We start from the raw sequence: 25,061 nt of genomic DNA, 5'->3' as shown, positions 1-25,061 counted from the left end.
AGTTTGTGTACTGTGTATAATTATTTTGTATATATAAATACACACGCAATGCATGTATATATTTAAGAAAAATGTGTTATTTATATTTAAAATATTTATATTTATACATAATCTAAATATATATACAGTATATACATGCAAATATTTCTTAAATGTATATACATGCATGTATATACAAAATAATTCTACACAGTACACAAACTTTTATTTTGGATGTGTTTAATCGTTGCCCAGCACTAATGTAAAAGCAACCCAGCAGAATATGCTCTGACTGTCATAATAATGTTTTATGTGCATGTTTTATGTTTTATACATCCATTCATAAATCATGTGTTTTCCTCTGATTGAGTCCTGAAATCTGATTGGTTGATAGAAATGTTGAAGCACATGTATTGACCCGTTCTCCTTGCTCTTTCCCAGCCGGCCACTGTGGCGTTCCGGAGAGGATCGTGAACGGTCAGGTGGTCGGTGAAAACTTCGGCTACAGGGATACAGTAGTTTACCAGTGTAATCCGGGTTTCCGGCTCATCGGTTCCTCTGTGCGGATCTGCCAACAGGATCACAACTGGTCCGGGCAGCTCCCGTCCTGTGTGTGTGAGTAACACGCAATAACACACCCCAGGGGGGAACGTTTGGTTCACATCCAAGAGGATTAGTTTGACATGTAATGCAGGCAAACCCTGAATCAGCTCGTGACAGGTATCACACAAATCCTGATGTTACCAATGAAACATCTGAAGGGGAAACACCAACTCTCTCTGATTTTGTGTGGGTGATTTGGACGTTTGCCTTGTTTTATTTGTGATGCCGAAAAGCAAAGCTTCTTAGATAAATGCATAAATACATTTTAATTTTTCTCGTCAAGCATTGGAGACTCTTATTCTACAAATTGATGGAAATATGCTGGAAGTCAAAAGTTAGGACACACTTGACTTAATGTTCATTATCTTAACAACCTTCTGACCTAGAAAACGTGGCTGCGCAAATATAAATAATGATTTCAAATGAATTTGAACAGTGCAGTTCAAGAATTTTTTTTTTTAATAATTATGGACAAATAAATGGTTTTATCTCACAGAACGGGTGAAGATGCTCTATTGTAATGCTGTTTTTTGTTTTTTACAGTGTATTTGCGTTTTTTAAAATGAAAAAAAAAAAAAATACAATTATTAAAGTCCCCCTGTGGTGAAAATCAAGTTTTTAATGTGCGGCTGTGTCTCATGTGACCTTGTTTTTTGTACACGCTGTGACTATACAAATCACAACATGTAAATAGGAAGAAGTTGGCGTTATTTTGTCACTTATTGGGAGCAGTATGCTAGCTGGAGCCATTCACCTCCAGTGTTTCTGCTAAGCTAGGCTAGCGGTGTGTGCGTCAGACAGAGTTACGGCACGCACAGAGATGAGAAGGGTGTGTGTGGACTTATCTAATTCTGGGGGAGACGGGGAATAAGCTAAAGTCCCTAAAAGTCAGCGTGTTCCTTTAAAACTGCAGTGAACCAAAGCCAGTCTCACACACGCTTTGAAATCGCTGGTGTTTCTGACGTCACAAACTACCTTGTAACCAATCAGATCAACGTGTGACCGTCAACCAGTGGATCTCTGAGCTGAGTGAGTGAGTGGAGGCGGGGCTCATTTGCATATTCGTAGAACCGTGCATACTAAATGAGGCAAGGGTGTCGAGTTACATTCAAGATATTTTCAAGGAAAAAACATTTAAATGTGTCATTTTGGAGATCAAAGATGAGTTTTAAGCGATAGAATGATTGACTACAGGGGGACTTTAAAGAATGTTCTGGTTTATTCAGACTTTTGACTGTCGTTTTCCTGGTTTGTGTTTCAGCCGTTAGCTGTGGTCATCCGGGCAGCCCGATCTATGGTCGCACGGTTGGCGACGGCTTCAACCTGAACGACGTGGTGAACTTCTTCTGCAATAACGGCTATATTCTGGAAGGCCCGTCTCAAGCGCAGTGCCAGTCGGACCGCCAGTGGAGCCGCCAGCCGCCAACATGCAGAGGTTTGGACCCCATCCGCTCTGTTCTCACTTTATTTTGACGGTCCCTTTAACACATTCTCTTGAAGTAACGTTGCACCTACATGTCTGCTAACTCTCATTAGCGTGTAGACTATAGACTAAACACATAATACGCATGTGCACGCTGTCTGCATTTTCACAGATTCGTGTTTTTGAAGTTTACACAGAGATGATTATGTTTTTCAAATTTTTTAGCTTGTAACCTTAGCGTGTCTCGAGCTCCAAACACTGTTGTCGACGGCCAGAACACATTAAAAGTTTTTGTTTTCTGTGAGAACGGTGTGTGTTAGCGGCCCCTAAGTTAATAACTAATGATCTTTGCAATGGAAGTGAATCATTCAAAACTAACTTTATCTGGACAATAACTTTATTCTAGATCTGCTGTAAAGCCTAAACAATCTCTGTTACTGTAATCTCCTATTATCACTGTAAAGCTGCTTTGAAACAATCTATATTGTTAAAAGCGCTATATAAATGAAGTAGACTTGACTTGACTAGAGTGTTAGTAGACTGGTAGGGTTAGTATAAGTTGACATGTAGGCTACTTGCAAAGTTACGAATAGTCAGTGTAAGGTGACGTTAGTGTTCGCTGATTGGCCGAATGCACACGAAACACCAGCATCCGCCATTTTTAATAAAGGCTGTGTAAAAACACATATTGTAGCCTATATATTTACTCTACAAACTAACTCTACGTACATGTAAACAGTGATAGATGGACCTCTTAACCTTTACGCTGAGGAGAAAACACAACTCTTGAGGAGACCAAGAGAATCATGATTATGTATTTCTGCCTAGCAACACTGCACATCAAACACACAGCATACGCTAATAACTTTTCATTACTGTCTACTTTCTATGTGTAACAGTTTTATCTGATAACGCATTAGACAGGACTGTTAGACAGATCTTAACTAATGAACACGGAGAATGTGAGCACTGTTTGCTCAGTCGTTCTCAGTGCCGTCAAAATAAAAGTCCCAACAACAAGCGTGTCTCACGTCACTTCAGAGTTCCTCCTGGCGGAGCGAACGCAACCAGGAAAACGATCCTGAGGGAACCATTAGGTCTCCGGGAACCACCCTGGTGGCGAGATCCTATAACTACCCGGAGCGAAAGCCCCTATTATAGCGAGAGTCAAGCACTGTGGCGCTGATGGAAATGACTTTTAGGCTGCGGTTAAAAAAGAAATGACCAATTTCATCTCTGAGAGCCTCTGGCCCTCTTTCAGCCGACTCGTTCACTCGGGCTCTGAATAGCCACAGATTAGCCCTGCAAATCAGAAGATGAGATGTATGTTTTGAAGCTAATCTCTGCTTTGTTAGCGGCGTGATTATGAGCGTCTCAGAGGATCGGCTGGAGTGTTTGACTCGCGTGGAGAGATCAGCACTGATGATTACATGACTGGAATGTGCTTTCGTCCAGTAATAATGGACAAATAAATGGTTATCTCACTGAACGGGTGAAGATGCTCTATAATTTTTACTTTTGTTATGCAGCAAGTTTAAAATGATAAAATAGCTTAAAATGAGTGTAAATACTGTATTGTAACTTCAATTTTTTTTCTCTTTTGAGTCTCTTTTGCTCACCAAGGCTGCATTTATTTGAGCAAAAATACAGTAAAAATTGTTGAATATTATTAGAATGTAAATCATCTGTTCTCTATGTGAATATATAGTAAAGTGTGATTTATTCCTGTGATCAAAGCTGAATGTTCAGCATCATTACTCCAGTCTTCAGTGTCACATGATCCTTCAGAAATCACTCTAATATGATGATCTGATGATCAACAAACATTTATGATTATTCTCAATGTTAATTGGAATAATATTTCACAATATTTCTGTTTTTATTGTATTTTTAATCGAATAAATGTAGCCTTGGTGAGCAGAAAAGCCTTCTTTCAAAAACATAAAAAATCATACCGGTCCAAAACTTTTGACTGGTAGTATGTATTGTATATATAGATATTAAATTCAGGTTTTATCACAGGAATAAATAATTACATTTTACAATATATTCACATAAAAAATTATTTTATCTTGAAATAATATTTGATCGAATAAATGTATCATTGGTGACCAGAAGAGACTTCTTTCAAAAGCATCTAATCATACTCACCTCAAACACATGAACCGTAGTGTGTGTATATAAACAGAAATAATAAAATACATCTCCTCAAATACATTATTGTGTTTTATTCATGAATTGTCGTGGCTTGCAACACTTGTTATACTTTTTCTGTTTGTGTTCTTCAGTCGTCAACTGCACTGATCCCGGTATTCCAGCAAACTCTATCAGGAAGAGCAAAATCGAGTACGGGAACTTCACTTTCGGGACCGTCGTTTCCTACGACTGCAATCCCGGGTATTACCTCTTCGGCTCGTCGGTTCTAACCTGCCAGCCGGTGGGATACTGGGACAAACCGCTTCCAGAATGCCTGGGTACGTCTGAGTCTCTTCACTTTACTTCTCATTATTTCCACTTTCATCATTGCCAATCTTTGAACTCTCTCCATCTGAGAGGCGATAGTAAATGTCACAGGTTAGTCAAGCGCAACGTTCGGTTCAAAGAGCTCTTATGATGGAGACTTCATGTCTGTGTGAAAGCTTTAAAAGTTTCCCAGAGTTTCCCGCAGTGGACAGCAGTGAATTTAACGCACCTTTTCTACAGTTTGCCAAAGTGAGGAGTATTAAGGTCAAGAGCGCATTCATTAGAGAGACGTGTTCATTTGCCTGTGAGAAAGTAATTGCCTCCCGCTCTCGCTTTCCGTCTCTGTCCCTGTAATTGCTTCAAACCTGAACTTGATCGTTTCTTGTGTGGTTTCCAGCGAGATGCTTACACTGACCGTGAAGGAGAGGCAACAATCCTGCTAGCTGTCTGTTAGCCTTGTTTTTCTCTCCAGTTTACACAAGGTGATTCTGCACTTTACTTAGTCGACAGAGGCTACTTGGGAATTTTAATGAGCAGCCTCTTCTCCCCCGTCAGCCTTTCAGCCGGATGAATATTATGAAAATTTGCACCTCCTCGGTTTTATTCGGGTGCATTTACAATTCAAAAGAAAGCAAACATCAAAACCAGGCCTGAAAAGAAGCTTAGCTAAATTAAATTGAAGAGCTTATGTGTGTTTCTCCAGCAGCGCACGAGAGATGAATTAATGCTGTTAAGATGTGAACAACTACACACTTCGCAAATCTGAACGACTTTCATGGTTCATTTGGTAACGCTTTACATTAAGGTTCATTTATTAAACATTAGTTAATGTATTAACTAACATGAACTAACAATGTGCAATGCATTTGTTACTGTTTTTGTTCATCTTTGTTAATGTTAGTTAATAGAAATACAGCTGTTCATGTTAGTTCACACTGCAAGATTTGAATAAAGTATTAGTGTTGAAATGTTGAAATTAACATTAACAAAGATTAATAAATGCTGTATAAGTGCAGTTCATGTAATAGATTCGGCTAAGGTGATGTATTTAGATCCTCTGTAATCTTCGTTTGAGGAACAGACTGAGATTTAAGTAGTTATTTATTGAAAAATATTTCCCTCCTGCCAGCATTGAATCGGAGAGTTGAACTCAAGAACTGGATTGCTAATAAACCGATTCAGTTCACAAATATGACTGATCAAGTTCTCGAGTTCAACTCAATAATCCGTTCTTAATTGTTTTCGAGTTAACCACAACATTCACAACCAAATCAATCACAAATCACAGCCAATCAGAAGAGAGTGTGGGCGGAGTCTCTCTGCAAGCGCATTGCACTCACAACCAAATCAATCACAAATCACAGCCAATCAGAAGAGAGTGTGGGCGGAGTCTCTCTGCAAGCACATTGCACTCAACCAAATCAATCACAAACCACAGCCAATCAGAAGAGAGTGGGGGCGGAGTCTCTCTGCAAGCTCACTGCACTCAACCAAGTCAATCACAAACCACAGCCAATCAGAAGAGAGTGGGGGCGGAGTCTCTCTGCAAGCGCACTGCACTCAACCAAATCAATCACAAACCACAGCCAATCAGAAGAGAGTGGGGGCGGAGTCTCTCTGCAAGCGCACTGCACTCACAACAAAATCAATCACTAACCACAGCCAATCAGAAGAGAGTGGGGGCGGAGTCTCTCTGCAAGCGCATTGCACTCACAACCAAATCAATCACAAACCAAAGCCAATCAGAAGAGCGTGTGGGCGGAGTCTCTCTGCAAGCTCACTGCACTCACAACAAAATCAATCACAAACCACAGCCAATCAGAAGAGAGTGTGGGCGGAGTCTCTCTGCAAGCGCACTGCACTCACAACAAAATCAATCACTAACCACAGCCAATCAGAAGAGAGTGTGGGCGGAGTCTCTCTGCAAGCGCATTGCACTCACAACCAAATCAATCACAAACCACAGCCAATCAGAAGAGAGTGGGGGCGGAGTCTCTCTGCAAGGTCACTGCACTCAACCAAGTCAATCACAAACCACAGCCAATCAGAAGAGAGTGGGGGCGGAGTCTCTCGCAAGCTCACTGCACTCGCAACCATATCAATCACAAATCAGAGATTATCATTGTCAGATTGTGTGTTGTTGTTCCACGACGTGGCAGAAATAGAAACCGTTTCTAAAACCGAATCACTGGTTAGTACACAAACTCTGATTAGCTGATTAACTCGCCTTGCATTTTTACTAAACAAAGTTTTATACGGCAGCAGTGACTGTTTGTTTGAAAAGATTGGGGAAAAAACGCTATTTCAGAGCAAAAATATAGAGATTTTGTCTTTTAACTATATCTTCCAGACACCAATCAAATACATTATGGATGCTAAGCGAAGTCGGTCAGATAGATATTCAATAAATAAGCTTTTGTTGTGCAAAAAAATATCATAGTCCTCAGAAACAAAAAGATTATGCATGATGATTTGAACGTTGCTCACCGCAGAAAAGCCCCATAGTAATTGTGTTGTTGCTGAAGACAGAAAAGTAGGGCTGGATTTAGAGATGTGTTCTCTGTAATCTTGCAAATGTTACGTATTGTACGAGGTCCTTTTCCTCTTTGCGAAACTTCACACACGCAGAACTTGTTTTTGGAGATCTTCCGAGAGGGTTAAAGCCAGACCCACACAGACCTTCACATTCCCACTGACATCAAAACACCAATCATTGACAGTCAAGTCGAGTCAACTTGCACTGTCATTCAGCCATTTTTGTCTCTTTTTTTTTTAGGTTTACCATCATTTTGTAAATGCTAGTGTTTCAACAACATGTAATATAAACTTGAATTATGAATTTGATTTTATACTATAAATAACTCATGACAATAGTAATTCAATCTACTGTAATCTCAGCATAAAGTCCCCCTGTGGTGAAAAATCAAGCTTTTAATATTGCTTATGTGGTGTTTTTAATCTGCTTTAAGACAAACCATGTGTAAATTCATAAGTCGACAGCATTGCTGAGTATTTCCTCCTTAAAACTGCAGTGAACCAAAGACAGTCTCAAAAACACGCTTTGAAATCGCTGGTGTTTCTGACGTCACAAACTACCTTGTAACCAATCAGATCAACGTGTGATCGTCAACCAGTGGATCTCTGAGCTGAGGGAGTGAGTGGAGGCGGGGCTCATTTGCATATTCATAGAACCGCGCATACTAAATGAGGCAAGGGTGTCGAGTTTCATTCAAGCTATTTTAAGACATGAAGACATCTAAATGTGTCATTTTGGTGATCAAAGATGAGTTTTAAGGAATAAAATGATTGACTACACGGGGACTTTAATCATTAAAGCTAGAAGAATAACCCGAGCTGTGAGTTGAAGTGAGTGATTGATGTGTGTCTCCTACAGAGGTGGACTGTGGTCACCCTGGTTCTCCTCCGCATGCCGTTGTGACGGGAGAGAAATTCACCTTCGGATCTACAGTTCACTACAGGTGTTTAGAAGACCGAGCTCTGATTGGTGAATCCACTCGCTCCTGCCAGCTGAACGGCCAATGGAGTGGCTCGCAGCCACACTGCTCAGGTAAGACACACCTGGGCTGACAAAAAGTTGCAAAACGTTTTTTAATTGGAAACGGTGGTGCGTTGAACACCATGTTCTGATGACGCAAGAGTTGCAACTACGGCAGCTGAGAAGGACATTCCGTGTGTTCTTTGGAAGAATTTTCGGAGCCTGATGAAATCGGTGTAAATATGTGACCCTGGACCACAAAACCAGTCACATGGTTCCATTTTGGTAAGGATGGCGTGGTTTGTTAGGATAGGACAATATGTGGCTGAAATACAACTATTGAAAATCTGGAATCTGAGGGTGCAAAAAAATAAAAACATTGAGAAAATCTCCTTTAAAGTTGTTCATTTATGTTGGCGATTGTGCTGTATTCACTCACAAAAATAAATGTTTTATATATTTACGGTAGGAAATTTACAAAATATCCTCATGGAACATGATCTTTACTTAATATCCTCATGATTTTTGGCATAAAAGAAAAATCGATAATTTTGACCCATACAATGTATTGTTGGCTATTGCCTCAGATACACCCGTGCGACTCGAGACTGGTTTACTGATCCAGGGTCACATGTGTTTAAAAAAAATACACTCGATGTATTCCGTCCGGAATAAAAGAGAACATCCCAATCGAATGAAGGGATTTGTGGAAACTGTGGTTGCTAATTATTGTGATCCAACATTTGCCTCACATTTCAGGATGAAAAGACAAACATTTCATGTGAAGGATAATCCACTTCTTATCTCTGAGACGGTGTTATGATCTATATGACCTTATTATTTTTATTATGAGTATTAGGCTTATCATTATTGCTGATAACTGTTGATATGCTATATTTACTGTAACACAACCCGGAAACCGTAGCAAAACGTTGCGCACAGGTTTGAGGTTGAACGTGCCACAGCTCTTACTTTAACTGGAACGTAAGGCTTAATAACTACTAGCTACTCCTTTGCACCATTTCTGTAAAGTAATGCATTGTGGGATAATATGCCGTTTACCTTCAATGATCCAACAGCAGCCTTGAAATATGTGAGCGGAAGTTGAGTTTTAACGCTGTGAATTTCAGATTATGCTTCATTATAACTTTTTTACCTCGCCTAAATAACGGTAAAAATACTTTTCCATTAAATGCGACACTTAATCACAAATAACAATTGGCATTTTTAGATGTAAATAACATTCAGAAACTGTATTTCAAATCATTAGGGATCAATTGATAAATACTTGTACAAGAAACATTAGAAATTAGATTTGTTTATTATGAAGGATTTTACACTGCTGAACTTTAATCATTGGTAGAAATGTATATTTTATCATTTTATTTATTTATTAATCAACATGCCAATTCATGCTAGCAATGTGCTAAAACATGCTAGATTAATGTTAAAACATGTTAGGGTCATGCTAATGTTATTCTACCAACGCAATTAAAACATGCAAGGATCATGTTAGCAAAATATAAAAAAAATATTAAAACATGCTAGCAACATGCTAAATCATGCTAGAATTATGTTAGATAAAATGTTAAATCATGCTAGCAACAAATAAAAAGATGTTAACATTGAGGTAAAACATGCTAAGAGATGCTACGAACATGTTAAAACATGCTAGATTAATGCTGATAAAACATGCTAGGAAACTTTCAGGCTTTTTCAAGCCAACATAAAAGTTTGTCCCGACAAACTTTACTTTCTTCTAGCTAATAGTGTATTTTATCATATTACTCTTTTTGCTAATTTATGGGAATAAATTAAGTTAGGAATAATTGACTCTGGACTCTCCGTTATTGAAAATGTATGAACATGCCAAAGTGACCATGACCTGAAGTGCATTATTTTCATAAGTCAATTATTCTCATACCAGGGTTACCATATTTGTTGACATTTTTAGGTTTTTGTTCCTAAAACTACTTTCTTGCGCATCTTGAAGACACCGAAGCCGTTGCTACTAGTTTAACAAAGTCATTCAGGCTCACATGGAGGCTTGTGCTGTTTCTGTGCAGTTTTTAAGTCAAGTCACAAGTGTTTATATATTATGAAACCAGTTCAATTTCAGCGATAAGCATCTCTACAGAGGATAATAGTGTCATTATTGTTATTCAGCTCAATTTAGTTCACTGTTGATCCAGTTCAGTTCAGTAACAGTGTCTATGTTGCAAAGTTCGTGTCATTATCCGGCAAAATTATGTTAAAATGTTCTCGTCTGATAGTATGTGCAGTTATACCGATAATATTACTGAATATGAATGGATGAATGGGGGGAGAGGGAGGTAGAGATAGAGATAGAGAGAGAGAGAGAGAGAGAGAGAGAGAGAGAGAGAGAGAGAGAGAGAGAGAGAGAGAGGGAGAGATAGAGAGAGAGAGAGGGAGAGAGAGATGTTGTGCAGTAACTTCTCTACAAAAGCAACATTAGTTGTATAACTCTAACTCTGGGATGACGACTGTATTGATTAGGCAACATCGAGCTCTGTGTTTGTGGAAGACGGAGAGAGCGAGAGAAAGAGACTCTGCTTGCATGGATGTTAAAAGTAATTTCAGAATTAAACTGAAATTGTCCTTTGTTGTTTGACCGGTGATGTTGTGTGTTTCTGGCTGGTTTGCTGTTTGTGAGGCTCTTTGAAAGAACTGGAATTAATATAAAGAATATAATCCATTACAGTGATTTCACCACGGTTTATTGTTGATGTTATGGTATTTAGTGTTGTGTTATGTTGTGATGTCATGTTATATTATGTTATGTTATGTCATGTTAAGTTGTTATGTTATATTATGTTGTTATGTTATTTTATGTTATGTTATGTCATGTTATGTCATGTTAAGTTGTGTTGTGTTGTTATGTCATGTCATATGTCATGTTATGTTATGTTATATTATATTATGTTGTTATGTCATATTATTTTATGTTATGTCATGTCATGGCATGTCATGTCAAGTTATGTCGTGTTATGTCATGTCATGTCATTTCATGTCATGTCATTTTATGTCTTATGTTGTGTTGTGTTGTGTTATGTTATGTTATTTTATGTCTTATGTTGTTATGTTATGTCATGTTAAGTTCTGTTGTGTTGTGTTGTGTTGTGTTGTGTTATTTTATGTCTTATGTTATGTCATGTTATGTTATGTTATGTTATGTTGTGTTATGTTGTGTTGTGTTGTGTTGTGTTATTTTATTTTATGTCTTATGTTGTCATGTTATGTTCATCTCTGAAATAGCTGAAATGAATATGAAAAATATAATCTATACAGTGATTTCAGGTGTTCTTCTTCACGCTGTGCTGCACAGAAATGACTGTAAAGTCTAAGAATGAAGCAAATCTTAAATTATGATTCAGTTTTCTCCGTTTAATAAAAGCTTCTCTCATTCTCGTGGTAAAATCGCAGTAACACACGGCGGCTCGTGGCTTATTGCTTTCCGATAATACACAGGTCCTTTGTACTGTTCAGGCTTACTTGTGTTTGAAAGAGAAATCATGCGTTTGAATGAACACGTTGTTGAGTGAAGCTCATCTTTGTCTCGAGTCTTATTTTCTGTCATTATGTGTCAGTCTTACATGAGTTAATTAAGTTGAGCTGAATAATGACTTCTGTCTCTGCCTGACACACTCTGCCGTTTCTCTCCACTGACAGGCTGTCTGTCTGAGTCCAACATGCACAGATTTCTGCTTTTAAAGAATAGTTCTCCCACTAATGAAACAGTCCTCGTTACTCACGCTCGTGTCGTGCCAAACCTGTGAGGCTGTGTCTGTGCAGTTTATACTGACCAACAACTAAAAATACACAGTACAGATCATGGGAACGCTGGCGAAATGCATCATCACATGCCAAGATTAAATATCAAAAATCATGAGCAATGATTCTGCTTTGACCACAGGAATAAATTACATTTTACAATATACAATAAACCAAAATTTATTCAGACACCTTCAATATTTCCCACAGTTTATTCGCTATAGTTTAGAAAATGGTAATAAAATATGACAAGAACTCAGTTGACACACAATTAGATAATACCAGTTTAGCTCAACCAGTTACCAAGCAATGCTTCATTGTGTTCAGTCTGTGTGTGAAAAGAGCATTAGCAATTAAAGAAAACACACTTCAGCAACTCTAACTTAAGCATCACACACTCCTCTCCACGAATCACACACTCCTCTCCACGAATCACACACTCCTCTCCTGGATTCACACACTCCTCTCCTGGATTCACACACTCCTCTCCTGGAATCACACATTCCTCTCCTGGATTCACACACTCCTCTCCTGGATTCACACACTCCTCTCCTGGATTCACACACTCCTCTCCTGGATTCACACACTCCTCTCCTGGATTCACACACTCCTCTCCACGAATCACACACTCCTCTCCACGAATCACACACTCCTCTCCACGAATCACACACTCCTCTCCTGGATTCACACACTCCTCTCCTGGATTCACACACTCCTCTCCTGGATTCACACACTCCTCTTCTGGATTCACACACTCCTCTCCTGGATTCACACACTCCTCTCCACGAATCACACACTCCTCTCCACGAATCACACACTCCTCTCCTGGATTCACACACTCCTCTCCTGGAATCACACACTCCTCTCCTGGATTCACACACTCCTCTCCTGGAATAACACACTCCTCTCCTGGATTCACACACTCCTCTCCTGGAATAACACACTCCTCTCATGGATTCACACACTCCTCTCCTGGATTCACACACTCCTCTCCTGGATTCACACACTCCTCTCCACGAATCACACACTCCTCTCCACGAATCACACACTCCTCTCCTGGATTCACACACTCCTCTCCTGGATTCACACACTCCTCTCCTGGATTCACACACTCCTCTCCTGGATTCACACACTCCTCTCCATGAATCACACACTCCTCTCCTGGATTCACACACTCCTCTCCTGGATTCACACACTCCTCTCCTGGATTCACACACTCCTCTCCTGGATTCACACACTCCTCTCCTGGATTCACACACTCCTCTCCATGAATCACACACTCCTCTCCACGAATCACACACTCCTCTCCTGGATTCACACACTCCTCTCCTGGATTCACACACTCCTCTCCACGAATCACACACTCCTCTCCTGGATTCACACACTCCTCTCCTGGAATCACACACTCCTGGATTCACACACTCCTCTCCTGGATTCACACACTCCTCTCCTGGATTCACACACTCCTCTCCATGAATCACACACTCCTCTCCTGGATTCACACACTCCTCTCCTGGATTCACACACTCCTCTCCTGGATTCACACACTCCTCTCCTGGAATCACACACTCCTGGAATCACACACTTCTCTCCACGAATCACACACTCCTCTTCTGGATTCACACACTCCTCTTCTGGATTCACACACTCCTCTCCTGGATTCACACACTCCTCTCCTGGATTCACACACTCCTCTCCTGGATTCACACACTCCTCTCCACGAATCACACACTCCTCTCCTGGATTCACACACTCCTCTCCTGGATTCACACACTCCTCTCCTGGATTCACACACTCCTCTCCTGGATTCACATACTCCTCTCCTGGATTCACACACTCCTCTCCTGGAATCACACACTCCTGGAATCACAAACTCCTCTCCACGAATCACACACTCCTCTTCTGGATTCACACACTCCGCTTCTGGATTCACACACTCCTCTCCTGGATTCACACACTCCTCTCCTGGATTCACACACTCCTCTCCTGGATTCACACACTCCTCTCCTGGAATAACACACTCCTCTCCTGGAATCACACACTCCTCTCCTGGATTCACACACTCCTCTCCTGGATTCACACACTCCTCTCCTGGAATCACACACTCCTGGAATCACACACTTCTCTCCACGAATCACACACTCCTCTCCTGGAATCACACACTCCTCTCCACGAATCACACACTCCTCTCCTGGATTCACACACTCCTCTCCTGGATTCACACACTCCTCTCCATGAATCACACACTCCTCTCCTGGATTCACACACTCCTCTCCTGGATTCACACACTCCTCTCCTGGAATAACACACTCCTCTCCTGGATTCACACACTCCTCTCCTGGAATCACACACTCCTGCAATCACACACTTCTCTCCACGAATCACACACTCCTCTTCTGGATTCACACACTCCTCTTCTGGATTCACACACTCCTCTCCTGGATTCACACACTCCTCTCCTGGATTCACACACTCCTCTCCTGGATTCACACACTCCTCTCCACGAATCACACACTCCTCTCCTGGAATCACACACTCCTGGAATCACACACTTCTCTCCACGAATCACACACTCCTCTTCTGGATTCACACACTCCTCTTCTGGATTCACACACTCCTCTCCTGGATTCACACACTCCTCTCCTGGATTTACACACTCCTCTCCATGAATCACACACTCCTCTCCTGGATTCACACACTCCTCTCCTGGGTTCACACACTCCTCTCCTGGAATCACACACTCCTCTCCTGGATTCACACACTCCTCTCCTGGATTCACACACTCCTCTCCTGGAATCACACACTCCTCTCCATGAATCACACACTCCTCTCCTGGATTCACACACTCCTCTCCTGGATTCACACACTCCTCTCCTGGAATCACACACTCCTCTCCTGGATTCACACACTCCTCTCCTGGAATCACACACTCCTCTCCTGGATTCACACACTCCTCTCCTGGAATCACACACTCCTCTCCTGGATTCACACACTCCTCTCCTGGAATCACACACTCCTCTCCTGGATTCACACACTCCTCTCCTGGAATCACACACTCCTCTCCACGAATCACACACTTCTCTCCACGAATCACACACTCCTCTCCTGGATTCACACACTCCTCTCCTGGATTCACACACTCCTCTCCTGGATTCACACACTCCTCTCCTGGATTCACACACTCCTCTCCATGAATCACACACTCCTCTCCACGAATCACACACTCCTCTCCTGGATTCACACACTCCTCTCCTGGATTCACACACTCCTCTCCACGAATCACACACTCCTCTCCTGGATTCACACACTCCTCTCCTGGAATCACACACTCCTGGATTCACACACTCCTCTCCTGGATTCACACACTCCTCTCCATGAATCACACACTCCTCTCCTGGATTCACACACTCCTCTCCTGGATTCACACACTCCTCTCCTGGATTCACACACTCCTCTCCTGGAATCACACACTCCTGGAATCACACACTTCTCTCCACGAATCACACACTCCTCTTCTGGATTCACACACTCCTCTTCTGGATTCACACACTCCTCTCCTGGATTCACACACTCCTCTCCTGGATTCACACACTCCTCTCCTGGATTCACACACTCCTCTCCACGAATCACACACTCCTCTCCTGGATTCACACACTCCTCTCCTGGATTCACACACTCCTCTCCTGGATTCACACACTCCTCTCCTGGATTCACATACTCCTCTCCTGGATTCACACACTCCTCTTCTGGAATCACACACTCCTGGAATCACACACTTCTCTCCACGAATCACACACTCCTCTTCTGGATTCACACACTCCTCTTCTGGATTCACACACTCCTCTCCTGGATTCACACACTCCTCTCCTGGATTCACACACTCCTCTCCTGGATTCACACACTCCTCTCCTGGAATAACACACTCCTCTCCTGGAATCACACACTCCTCTCCTGGATTCACACACTCCTCTCCTGGATTCACACACTCCTCTCCTGGAATCACACACTCCTGGAATCACACACTTCTCTCCACGAATCACACACTCCTCTCCTGGAATCACACACTCCTCTCCACGAATCACACACTCCTCTCCTGGATTCACACACTCCTCTCCATGAATCACACACTCCTCTCCTGGATTCACAGACTCCTCTCCTGGATTCACACACTCCTCTCCTGGAATAACACACTCCTCTCCTGGATTCACACACTCCTCTCCTGGAATCACACACTCCTGGAATCACACACTTCTCTCCACGAATCACACACTCCTCTTCTGGATTCACACACTCCTCTTCTGGATTCACACACTCCTCTCCTGGATTCACACACTCCTCTCCTGGATTCACACACTCCTCTCCTGGATTCACACACTCCTCTCCACGAATCACACACTCCTCTCCTGGATTCACACACTCCTCTCCTGGATTCACATACTCCTCTCCTGGATTCACACACTCCTCTCCTGGAATCACACACTCCTGGAATCACACACTTCTCTCCACGAATCACACACTCCTCTTCTGGATTCACATACTCCTCTTCTGGATTCACACACTCCTCTCCTGGATTCACACACTCCTCTCCTGGATTCACACACTCCTCTCCTGGATTCAAACACTCCTCTCCTGGAATAACACACTCCTCTCCTGGATTCACACACTCCTCTCCTGGATTCACACACTCCTCTCCTGGAATCACACACTCCTGGAATCACACACTTCTCTCCACGAATCACACACTCCTCTCCTGGAATCACACACTCCTCTCCACGAATCACACACTCCTCTCCTGGATTCACACACTCCTCTCCATGAATCACACACTCCTCTCCTGGATTCACACACTCCTCTCCACGAATCACACACTCCTCTCCTGGATTCACACACTCCTCTCCTGGATTCACACACTCCTCTCCTGGATTCACACACTCCTCTCCTGGATTCACACACTCCTCTCCTGGATTCACACACTCCTCTCCACGAATCACACACTCCTCTCCTGGATTCACACACTCCTCTCCTGGAATCACACACTCCTCTCCTGGATTCACACACTCCTCTCCTGGATTCACACACTCCTCTCCTGGATTCACACACTCCTCTCCTGGAATCACACACTCCTCTCCTGGATTCACACACTCCTCTCCTGGATTCACACACTCCTCTCCTGGATTCACACACTCCTCTCCTGGATTCACACACTCCTCTCCTGGATTCACACACTCCTCTCCACGAATCACACACTCCTCTCCACGAATCACACACTCCTCTCCTGGATTCACACACTCCTCTCCTGGATTCACACACTCCTCTCCTGGATTCACACACTCCTCTCCACGAATCACACACTCCTCTCCTGGATTCACACACTCCTCTCCTGGATTCACACACTCCTCTCCTGGATTCACACACTCCTCTCCTGGATTCACACACTCCTCTCCTGGAATCACACACTCCTCTTCTGGATTCACACACTCCTCTCCATGAATCACACACTCCTCTCCTGGAATCACACACTCCTCTCCTGGATTCACACACTCCTCTCCATGAATCACACACTCCTCTCCTGGATTCACACACTCCTCTCCTGGAATCACACACTCCTCTTCTGGATTCACACACTCCTCTCCTGGATTCACACACTCCTCTCCTGGATTCACACACTCCTCTCCTGGAATCACACACTCCTGGAATCACACACTTCTCTCCACGAATCACACACTCCTCTCCTGGAATCACACACTCCTCTCCTGGATTCACACACTCCTCTCCTGGATTCACACACTCCTCTCCTGGAATCACACACTCCTCTTCTGGATTCACACACTCCTCTCCTGGAATCACACACTTCTCTCCTGGAATCACACACTTCTCTCCACGAATCACACACTCCTCTCCTGGAATCACACACTCCTCTCCACGAATCACACACTCCTCTCCTGGATTCACACACTCCTCTCCTGGATTCACACACTCCTCTCCTGGATTCACACACTCCTCTCCTGGAATAACACACTCCTCTCCTGGAATCACACACTCCTCTCCTGGATTCACACACTCCTCTCCTGGATTCACACACTCCTCTCCTGGAATCACACACTCCTGGAATCACACACTTCTCTCCACGAATCACACACTCCTCTCCTGGAATCACACACTCCTCTCCTGGAATCACACACTCCTCTCCACGAATCACACACTCCTCTCCTGGATTCACACACTCCTCTCCATGAATCACACACTCCTCTCCTGGATTCACACACTCCTCTCCTGGAATCACACACTTCTCTCCACGAATCACACACTCCTCTCCTGGATTCACACACTCCTCTCCATGAATCACACACTCCTCTCCTGGATTCACACACTCCTCTCCTGGATTCACACACTCCTCTCCTGGAATCACACACTCCTCTCCTGGAATCACACACTCCTCTTCTGGATTCACACACTCCTCTCCTGGATTCACACACTCCTCTCCTGGATTCACACACTCCTCTCCTGGATTCACACACTCCTCTCCATGAATCACACACTCCTCTCCTGGATTCACACACTCCTCTCCTGGAATCACACACTCCTCTCCTGGAATAACACACTCCTCTCCTGGATTCACACACTCCTCTCCACGAATCACACACTCCTCTCCTGGAATCACACACTCCTCTCCTGGATTCACACACTCCTCTCCTGGAATCACACACTCCTCTCCATGAATCACACACTCCTCTCCACGAATCACACACTCCTCTCCTGGAATCACACACTCCTCTTCTGGATTCACACACTCCTCTCCTGGATTCACACACTCCTCTCCTGGATTCACACACTCCTCTCCTGGAATCACACACTCCTCTCCTGGAATCACACACTCCTCTCCTGGATTCACACACTCCTCTCCACGAATCACACACTCCTCTCCTGGATTCACACACTCCTCTCCTGGAATCACACACTCCTCTCCTGGAATAACACACTCCTCTCCTGGATTCACACACTCCTCTCCACGAATCACACACTCCTCTCCTGGAATCATACACTCCTCTCCTGGATTCACACACTCCTCTCCTGGAATCACACACTCCTCTCCATGAATCACACACTCCTCTCCACGAATCACACACTCCTCTCCTGGATTCACACACTCCTCTCCTGGATTCACACACTCCTCTCCTGGATTCACACACTCCTCTTCTGGATTCACACACTCCTCTCCTGGATTCACACACTCCTCTCCTGGATTCACACACTCCTCTCCTGGAATCACACACTCCTCTCCTGGAATCACACACTCCTCTTCTGGATTCACACACTCCTCTCCTGGATTCACACACTCCTCTCCTGGATTCACACACTCCTCTCCATGAATCACACACTCCTCTCCTGGATTCACACACTCCTCTCCTGGATTCACACACTCCTCTCCTGGAATCACACACTCCTCTTCTGGATTCACACACTCCTCTCCTGGATTCACACACTCCTCTCCTGGATTCACACACTCCTCTCCTGGAATCACACACTCCTCTCCTGGATTCACACACTCCTCTCCTGGATTCACACACTCCTCTCCTGGATTCACACACTCCTCTCCTGGAATCACACACTCCTCTCCTGGATTCACACACTCCTCTCCTGGAATCACACACTCCTCTCCTGGAATCACACACTCCTCTCCTGGAATAACACACTCCTCTCCTGGAATCACACACTCCTCTCCTGGAATCACACACTCCTGGAATCACACACTTCTCTCCTGGAATCACACACTCCTGGAATCACACACTCCTCTCCTGGAATCACACACTCCTGGAATCACACACTCCTGGAATCACACACTTCTCTCCTGGAATCACACACTCCTGGAATCACACACTCCTGGAATCACACACTCCTCTCCTGGAATAACACACTCCTCTCCTGGAATCACACACTCCTCTCCTGGAATCACACACTCCTGGAATCACACACTCCTGGAATCACACACTCCTGGAATCACACACTTCTCTCCTGGAATCACACACTCCTGGAATCACACACTCCTCTCCTGGAATAACACACTCCTCTCCTGGAATCACACACTCCTCTCCTGGAATCACACACTCCTGGAATCACACACTTCTCTCCTGGAATCACACACTCCTGGAATCACACACTCCTCTCCTGGAATCACACACTCCTGGAATCACACACTCCTGGAATCACATACTTCTCTCCTGGAATCACATACTCCTGGAATCACACACTCCTGGAATCACACACTCCTCTCCTGGAATAACACACTCCTCTCCTGGATTCACACACTCCTCTCCTGGAATCACACACTCCTGGAATCACACACTCCTCTCCTGGAATCACACACTCCTCTCCTGGAATAACACACTCCTCTCCTGGATTCACACACTCCTCTCCTGGAATCACACACTCCTCTCCTGGAATCACACACTCCTCTCCTGGAATCACACACTCCTGGAATCACACACTCCTCTCCTGGAATCACACACTCCTCTCCTGGAATAACACACTCCTCTCCTGGAATCACACACTTCTCTCCACGAATCACACACTCCTCTCCTGGAATCACACACTCCTCTCCTGGAATCACACACTCCTGGAATCACACACTCCTCTCCTGGAATCACACACTCCTGGAATCACACACTTCTCTCCACGAATCACACACTCCTCTCCTGGAATCACACACTCCTGGAATCACACACTCCTCTCCTGGATTCACACACTCCTCTCCTGGATTCACACACTCCTCTCCTGGAATCACACACTCCTGGAATCACACACTCCTCTCCTGGATTCACACACTCCTCTCCTGGAATCACACACTCCTCTCCTGGAATCACACACTCCTGGAATCACACACTTCTCTCCACGAATCACACACTCCTCTCCTGGAATCACACACTCCTGGAATCACACACTTCTCTCCACGAATCACACACTCCTCTCCTGGAATCACACACTCCTGTCCACGAATCACACACTCCTCTCCTGGAATCACACACTCCTGGAATCACACACTCCTCTCCTGGAATCACACACTCCTCTCCTGGAATCACACACTCCTGGAATCACACACTCCTGTCCACGAATCACACACTCCTCTCCTGGAATCACACACTCCTGGAATCACACACTCCTCTCCTGGAATCACACACTCCTGGAATCACACACTTCTCTCCACGAATCACACACTCCTCTCCTGGAATCACACACTCCTGTCCACGAATCACACACTCCTCTCCTGGAATCACACACTCCTGGAATCACACACTTCTCTCCACGAATCACACACTCCTTTCCTGGAATCACACACTCCTCTCCACGAATCACACACTCCTCTCCTGGATTCACACACTCCTCTCCACGAATCACACACTCCTCTCCACGAATCACACACTCCTCTCCTGGATTCACACACTCCTCTCCTGGAATCACACACTCCTGGAATCACACACTCCTGGAATCACACACTCCTGGAATCACACACTCCTCTCCTCGATTCACACACTCCTCTCCTGGAATCACACACTCCTGGAATCACACACTCCTCTCCTGGATTCACACACTCCTCTCCATGAATCACACACTCCTCTCCTGGATTCACACACTCCTCTCCTGGATTCACACACTCCTCTCCTGGAATCACACACTCCTCTCCTGGAATCACACACTCCTCTTCTGGATTCACACACTCCTCTCCTGGATTCACACACTCCTCTCCTGGATTCACACACTCCTCTCCTGGATTCACACACTCCTCTCCATGAATCACACACTCCTCTCCTGGATTCACACACTCCTCTCCTGGAATCACACACTCCTCTCCTGGAATAACACACTCCTCTCCTGGATTCACACACTCCTCTCCACGAATCACACACTCCTCTCCTGGAATCACACACTCCTCTCCTGGATTCACACACTCCTCTCCTGGAATCACACACTCCTCTCCATGAATCACACACTCCTCTCCACGAATCACACACTCCTCTCCTGGAATCACACACTCCTCTTCTGGATTCACACACTCCTCTCCTGGATTCACACACTCCTCTCCTGGATTCACACACTCCTCTCCTGGAATCACACACTCCTCTCCTGGAATCACACACTCCTCTCCTGGATTCACACACTCCTCTCCACGAATCACACACTCCTCTCCTGGAATCACACACTCCTCTCCTGGATTCACACACTCCTCTCCTGGAATCACACACTCCTCTCCTGGAATCACACACTCCTCTCCTGGAATAACACACTCCTCTCCTGGATTCACACACTCCTCTCCACGAATCACACACTCCTCTCCTGGAATCACACACTCCTCTCCTGGATTCACACACTCCTCTCCTGGAATCACACACTCCTCTCCATGAATCACACACTCCTCTCCACGAATCACACACTCCTCTCCTGGATTCACACACTCCTCTCCTGGATTCACACACTCCTCTCCTGGATTCACACACTCCTCTTCTGGATTCACACACTCCTCTCCTGGATTCACACACTCCTCTCCTGGATTCACACACTCCTCTCCTGGAATCACACACTCCTCTCCTGGAATCACACACTCCTCTTCTGGATTCACACACTCCTCTCCTGGATTCACACACTCCTCTCCTGGATTCACACACTCCTCTCCATGAATCACACACTCCTCTCCTGGATTCACACACTCCTCTCCTGGATTCACACACTCCTCTCCTGGAATCACACACTCCTCTTCTGGATTCACACACTCCTCTCCTGGATTCACACACTCCTCTCCTGGATTCACACACTCCTCTCCTGGAATCACACACTCCTCTCCTGGAATCACACACTCCTCTCCTGGATTCACACACTCCTCTCCTGGATTCACACACTCCTCTCCTGGAATCACACACTCCTCTCCTGGATTCACACACTCCTCTCCTGGAATCACACACTCCTCTCCTGGAATCACACACTCCTCTCCTGGAATAACACACTCCTCTCCTGGAATCACACACTCCTCTCCTGGAATCACACACTCCTGGAATCACACACTTCTCTCCTGGAATCACACACTCCTGGAATCACACACTCCTCTCCTGGAATCACACACTCCTGGAATCACACACTCCTGGAATCACACACTTCTCTCCTGGAATCACACACTCCTGGAATCACACACTCCTCTCCTGGAATAACACACTCCTCTCCTGGAATCACACACTCCTCTCCTGGAATCACACACTCCTGGAATCACACACTCCTGGAATCACACACTCCTGGAATCACACACTTCTCTCCTGGAATCACACACTCCTGGAATCACACACTCCTCTCCTGGAATAACACACTCCTCTCCTGGAATCACACACTCCTCTCCTGGAATCACACACTCCTGGAATCACACACTTCTCTCCTGGAATCACACACTCCTGGAATCACACACTCCTCTCCTGGAATCACACACTCCTGGAATCACACACTCCTGGAATCACATACTTCTCTCCTGGAATCACATACTCCTGGAATCACACACTCCTGGAATCACACACTCCTCTCCTGGAATAACACACTCCTCTCCTGGATTCACACACTCCTCTCCTGGAATCACACACTCCTGGAATCACACACTCCTCTCCTGGAATCACACACTCCTCTCCTGGAATAACACACTCCTCTCCTGGATTCACACACTCCTCTCCTGGAATCACACACTCCTCTCCTGGAATCACACACTCCTCTCCTGGAATCACACACTCCTGGAATCACACACTCCTCTCCTGGAATCACACACTCCTCTCCTGGAATAACACACTCCTCTCCTGGAATCACACACTTCTCTCCACGAATCACACACTCCTCTCCTGGAATCACACACTCCTCTCCTGGAATCACACACTCCTGGAATCACACACTCCTCTCCTGGAATCACACACTCCTGGAATCACACACTTCTCTCCACGAATCACACACTCCTCTCCTGGAATCACACACTCCTGGAATCACACACTCCTCTCCTGGATTCACACACTCCTCTCCTGGATTCACACACTCCTCTCCTGGAATCACACACTCCTGGAATCACACACTCCTCTCCTGGATTCACACACTCCTCTCCTGGAATCACACACTCCTCTCCTGGAATCACACACTCCTGGAATCACACACTTCTCTCCACGAATCACACACTCCTCTCCTGGAATCACACACTCCTGGAATCACACACTTCTCTCCACGAATCACACACTCCTCTCCTGGAATCACACACTCCTGTCCACGAATCACACACTCCTCTCCTGGAATCACACACTCCTGGAATCACACACTCCTCTCCTGGAATCACACACTCCTCTCCTGGAATCACACACTCCTGGAATCACACACTCCTGTCCACGAATCACACACTCCTCTCCTGGAATCACACACTCCTGGAATCACACACTCCTCTCCTGGAATCACACACTCCTGGAATCACACACTTCTCTCCACGAATCACACACTCCTCTCCTGGAATCACACACTCCTGTCCACGAATCACACACTCCTCTCCTGGAATCACACACTCCTGGAATCACACACTTCTCTCCACGAATCACACACTCCTCTCCTGGAATCACACACTCCTCTCCACGAATCACACACTCCTCTCCTGGATTCACACACTCCTCTCCACGAATCACACACTCCTCTCCACGAATCACACACTCCTCTCCTGGATTCACACACTCCTCTCCTGGAATCACACACTCCTCTCCTCGATTCACACACTCCTCTCCTGGAATCACACACTCCTGGAATCACACACTCCTCCACGTGTATCTGTATGCAACGCTGCATCGCTGACCCAGAAACTGTGTGAGCCGAGAGTTTCCTCTTTCTTTTCTCTCGATCTTCCTCCTCCGTCTGCTTTTGTGTTTTTGACGGTTCAGAATGTGATTAACACACACTACTAAACACAGTTCTGCTGTGTTCTGCCTTTCACACACAGTTGGTTGTAAGTAGCATGTGAAACAGAATGTAGTATAAGATGCTAAACATTTCAATTGGTTGTTATATGTTATGTTATGTTATGTTGTTATGTTATGTTATGTTGTTATGTTATGTTATGTTTTGTTATCTTATGTTGTTATGTTATGTTATGTTATGTTATGTTATGTTGTTATGTTATGTAGGGCTGTTTTCGACTAAGGATTTTCATAGTCGAATCTGATTCGTTATATTTTTCCGTAGTCGACTGATAGTCGAACCTTTTTTTTTTTTTTTTTAGATAGCAGCTAGATTTGTTCCATTTCAAACAAAAGAGCTAAA

The 25,061-nt window shown here is 44.6% G+C and overlaps 1 protein-coding gene across 1 annotated transcript in view; it reads left to right on the top strand.

Annotated features, from left to right (window-relative positions):
- csmd3a (CUB and Sushi multiple domains 3a) overlaps positions 1–25,061 on the top strand; it is a gene marked incomplete at both ends in the record, with an annotated part of 339,298 nt that overhangs the window by 262,935 nt on the left and 51,302 nt on the right. The window contains 4 exons of the mRNA XM_081389133.1: positions 421–594; positions 1,844–2,017; positions 4,294–4,479; positions 7,863–8,036. Of these exons, the coding sequence (XP_081245259.1) occupies positions 421–594; positions 1,844–2,017; positions 4,294–4,479; positions 7,863–8,036 (708 nt within the window). The remainder of the gene's footprint in view (positions 1–420; positions 595–1,843; positions 2,018–4,293; positions 4,480–7,862; positions 8,037–25,061) is intronic.

The sequence above is a fragment of the Scardinius erythrophthalmus genome (genome assembly GCF_964197995.2).
Source record: "Scardinius erythrophthalmus genome assembly, chromosome: 16".
Taxonomy (NCBI): domain Eukaryota; kingdom Metazoa; phylum Chordata; class Actinopteri; order Cypriniformes; family Leuciscidae; genus Scardinius; species Scardinius erythrophthalmus.
The sequence above is the reverse complement of the archived record's forward strand: the minus strand, read 5'-3'. Positions and strand labels throughout refer to the sequence as shown.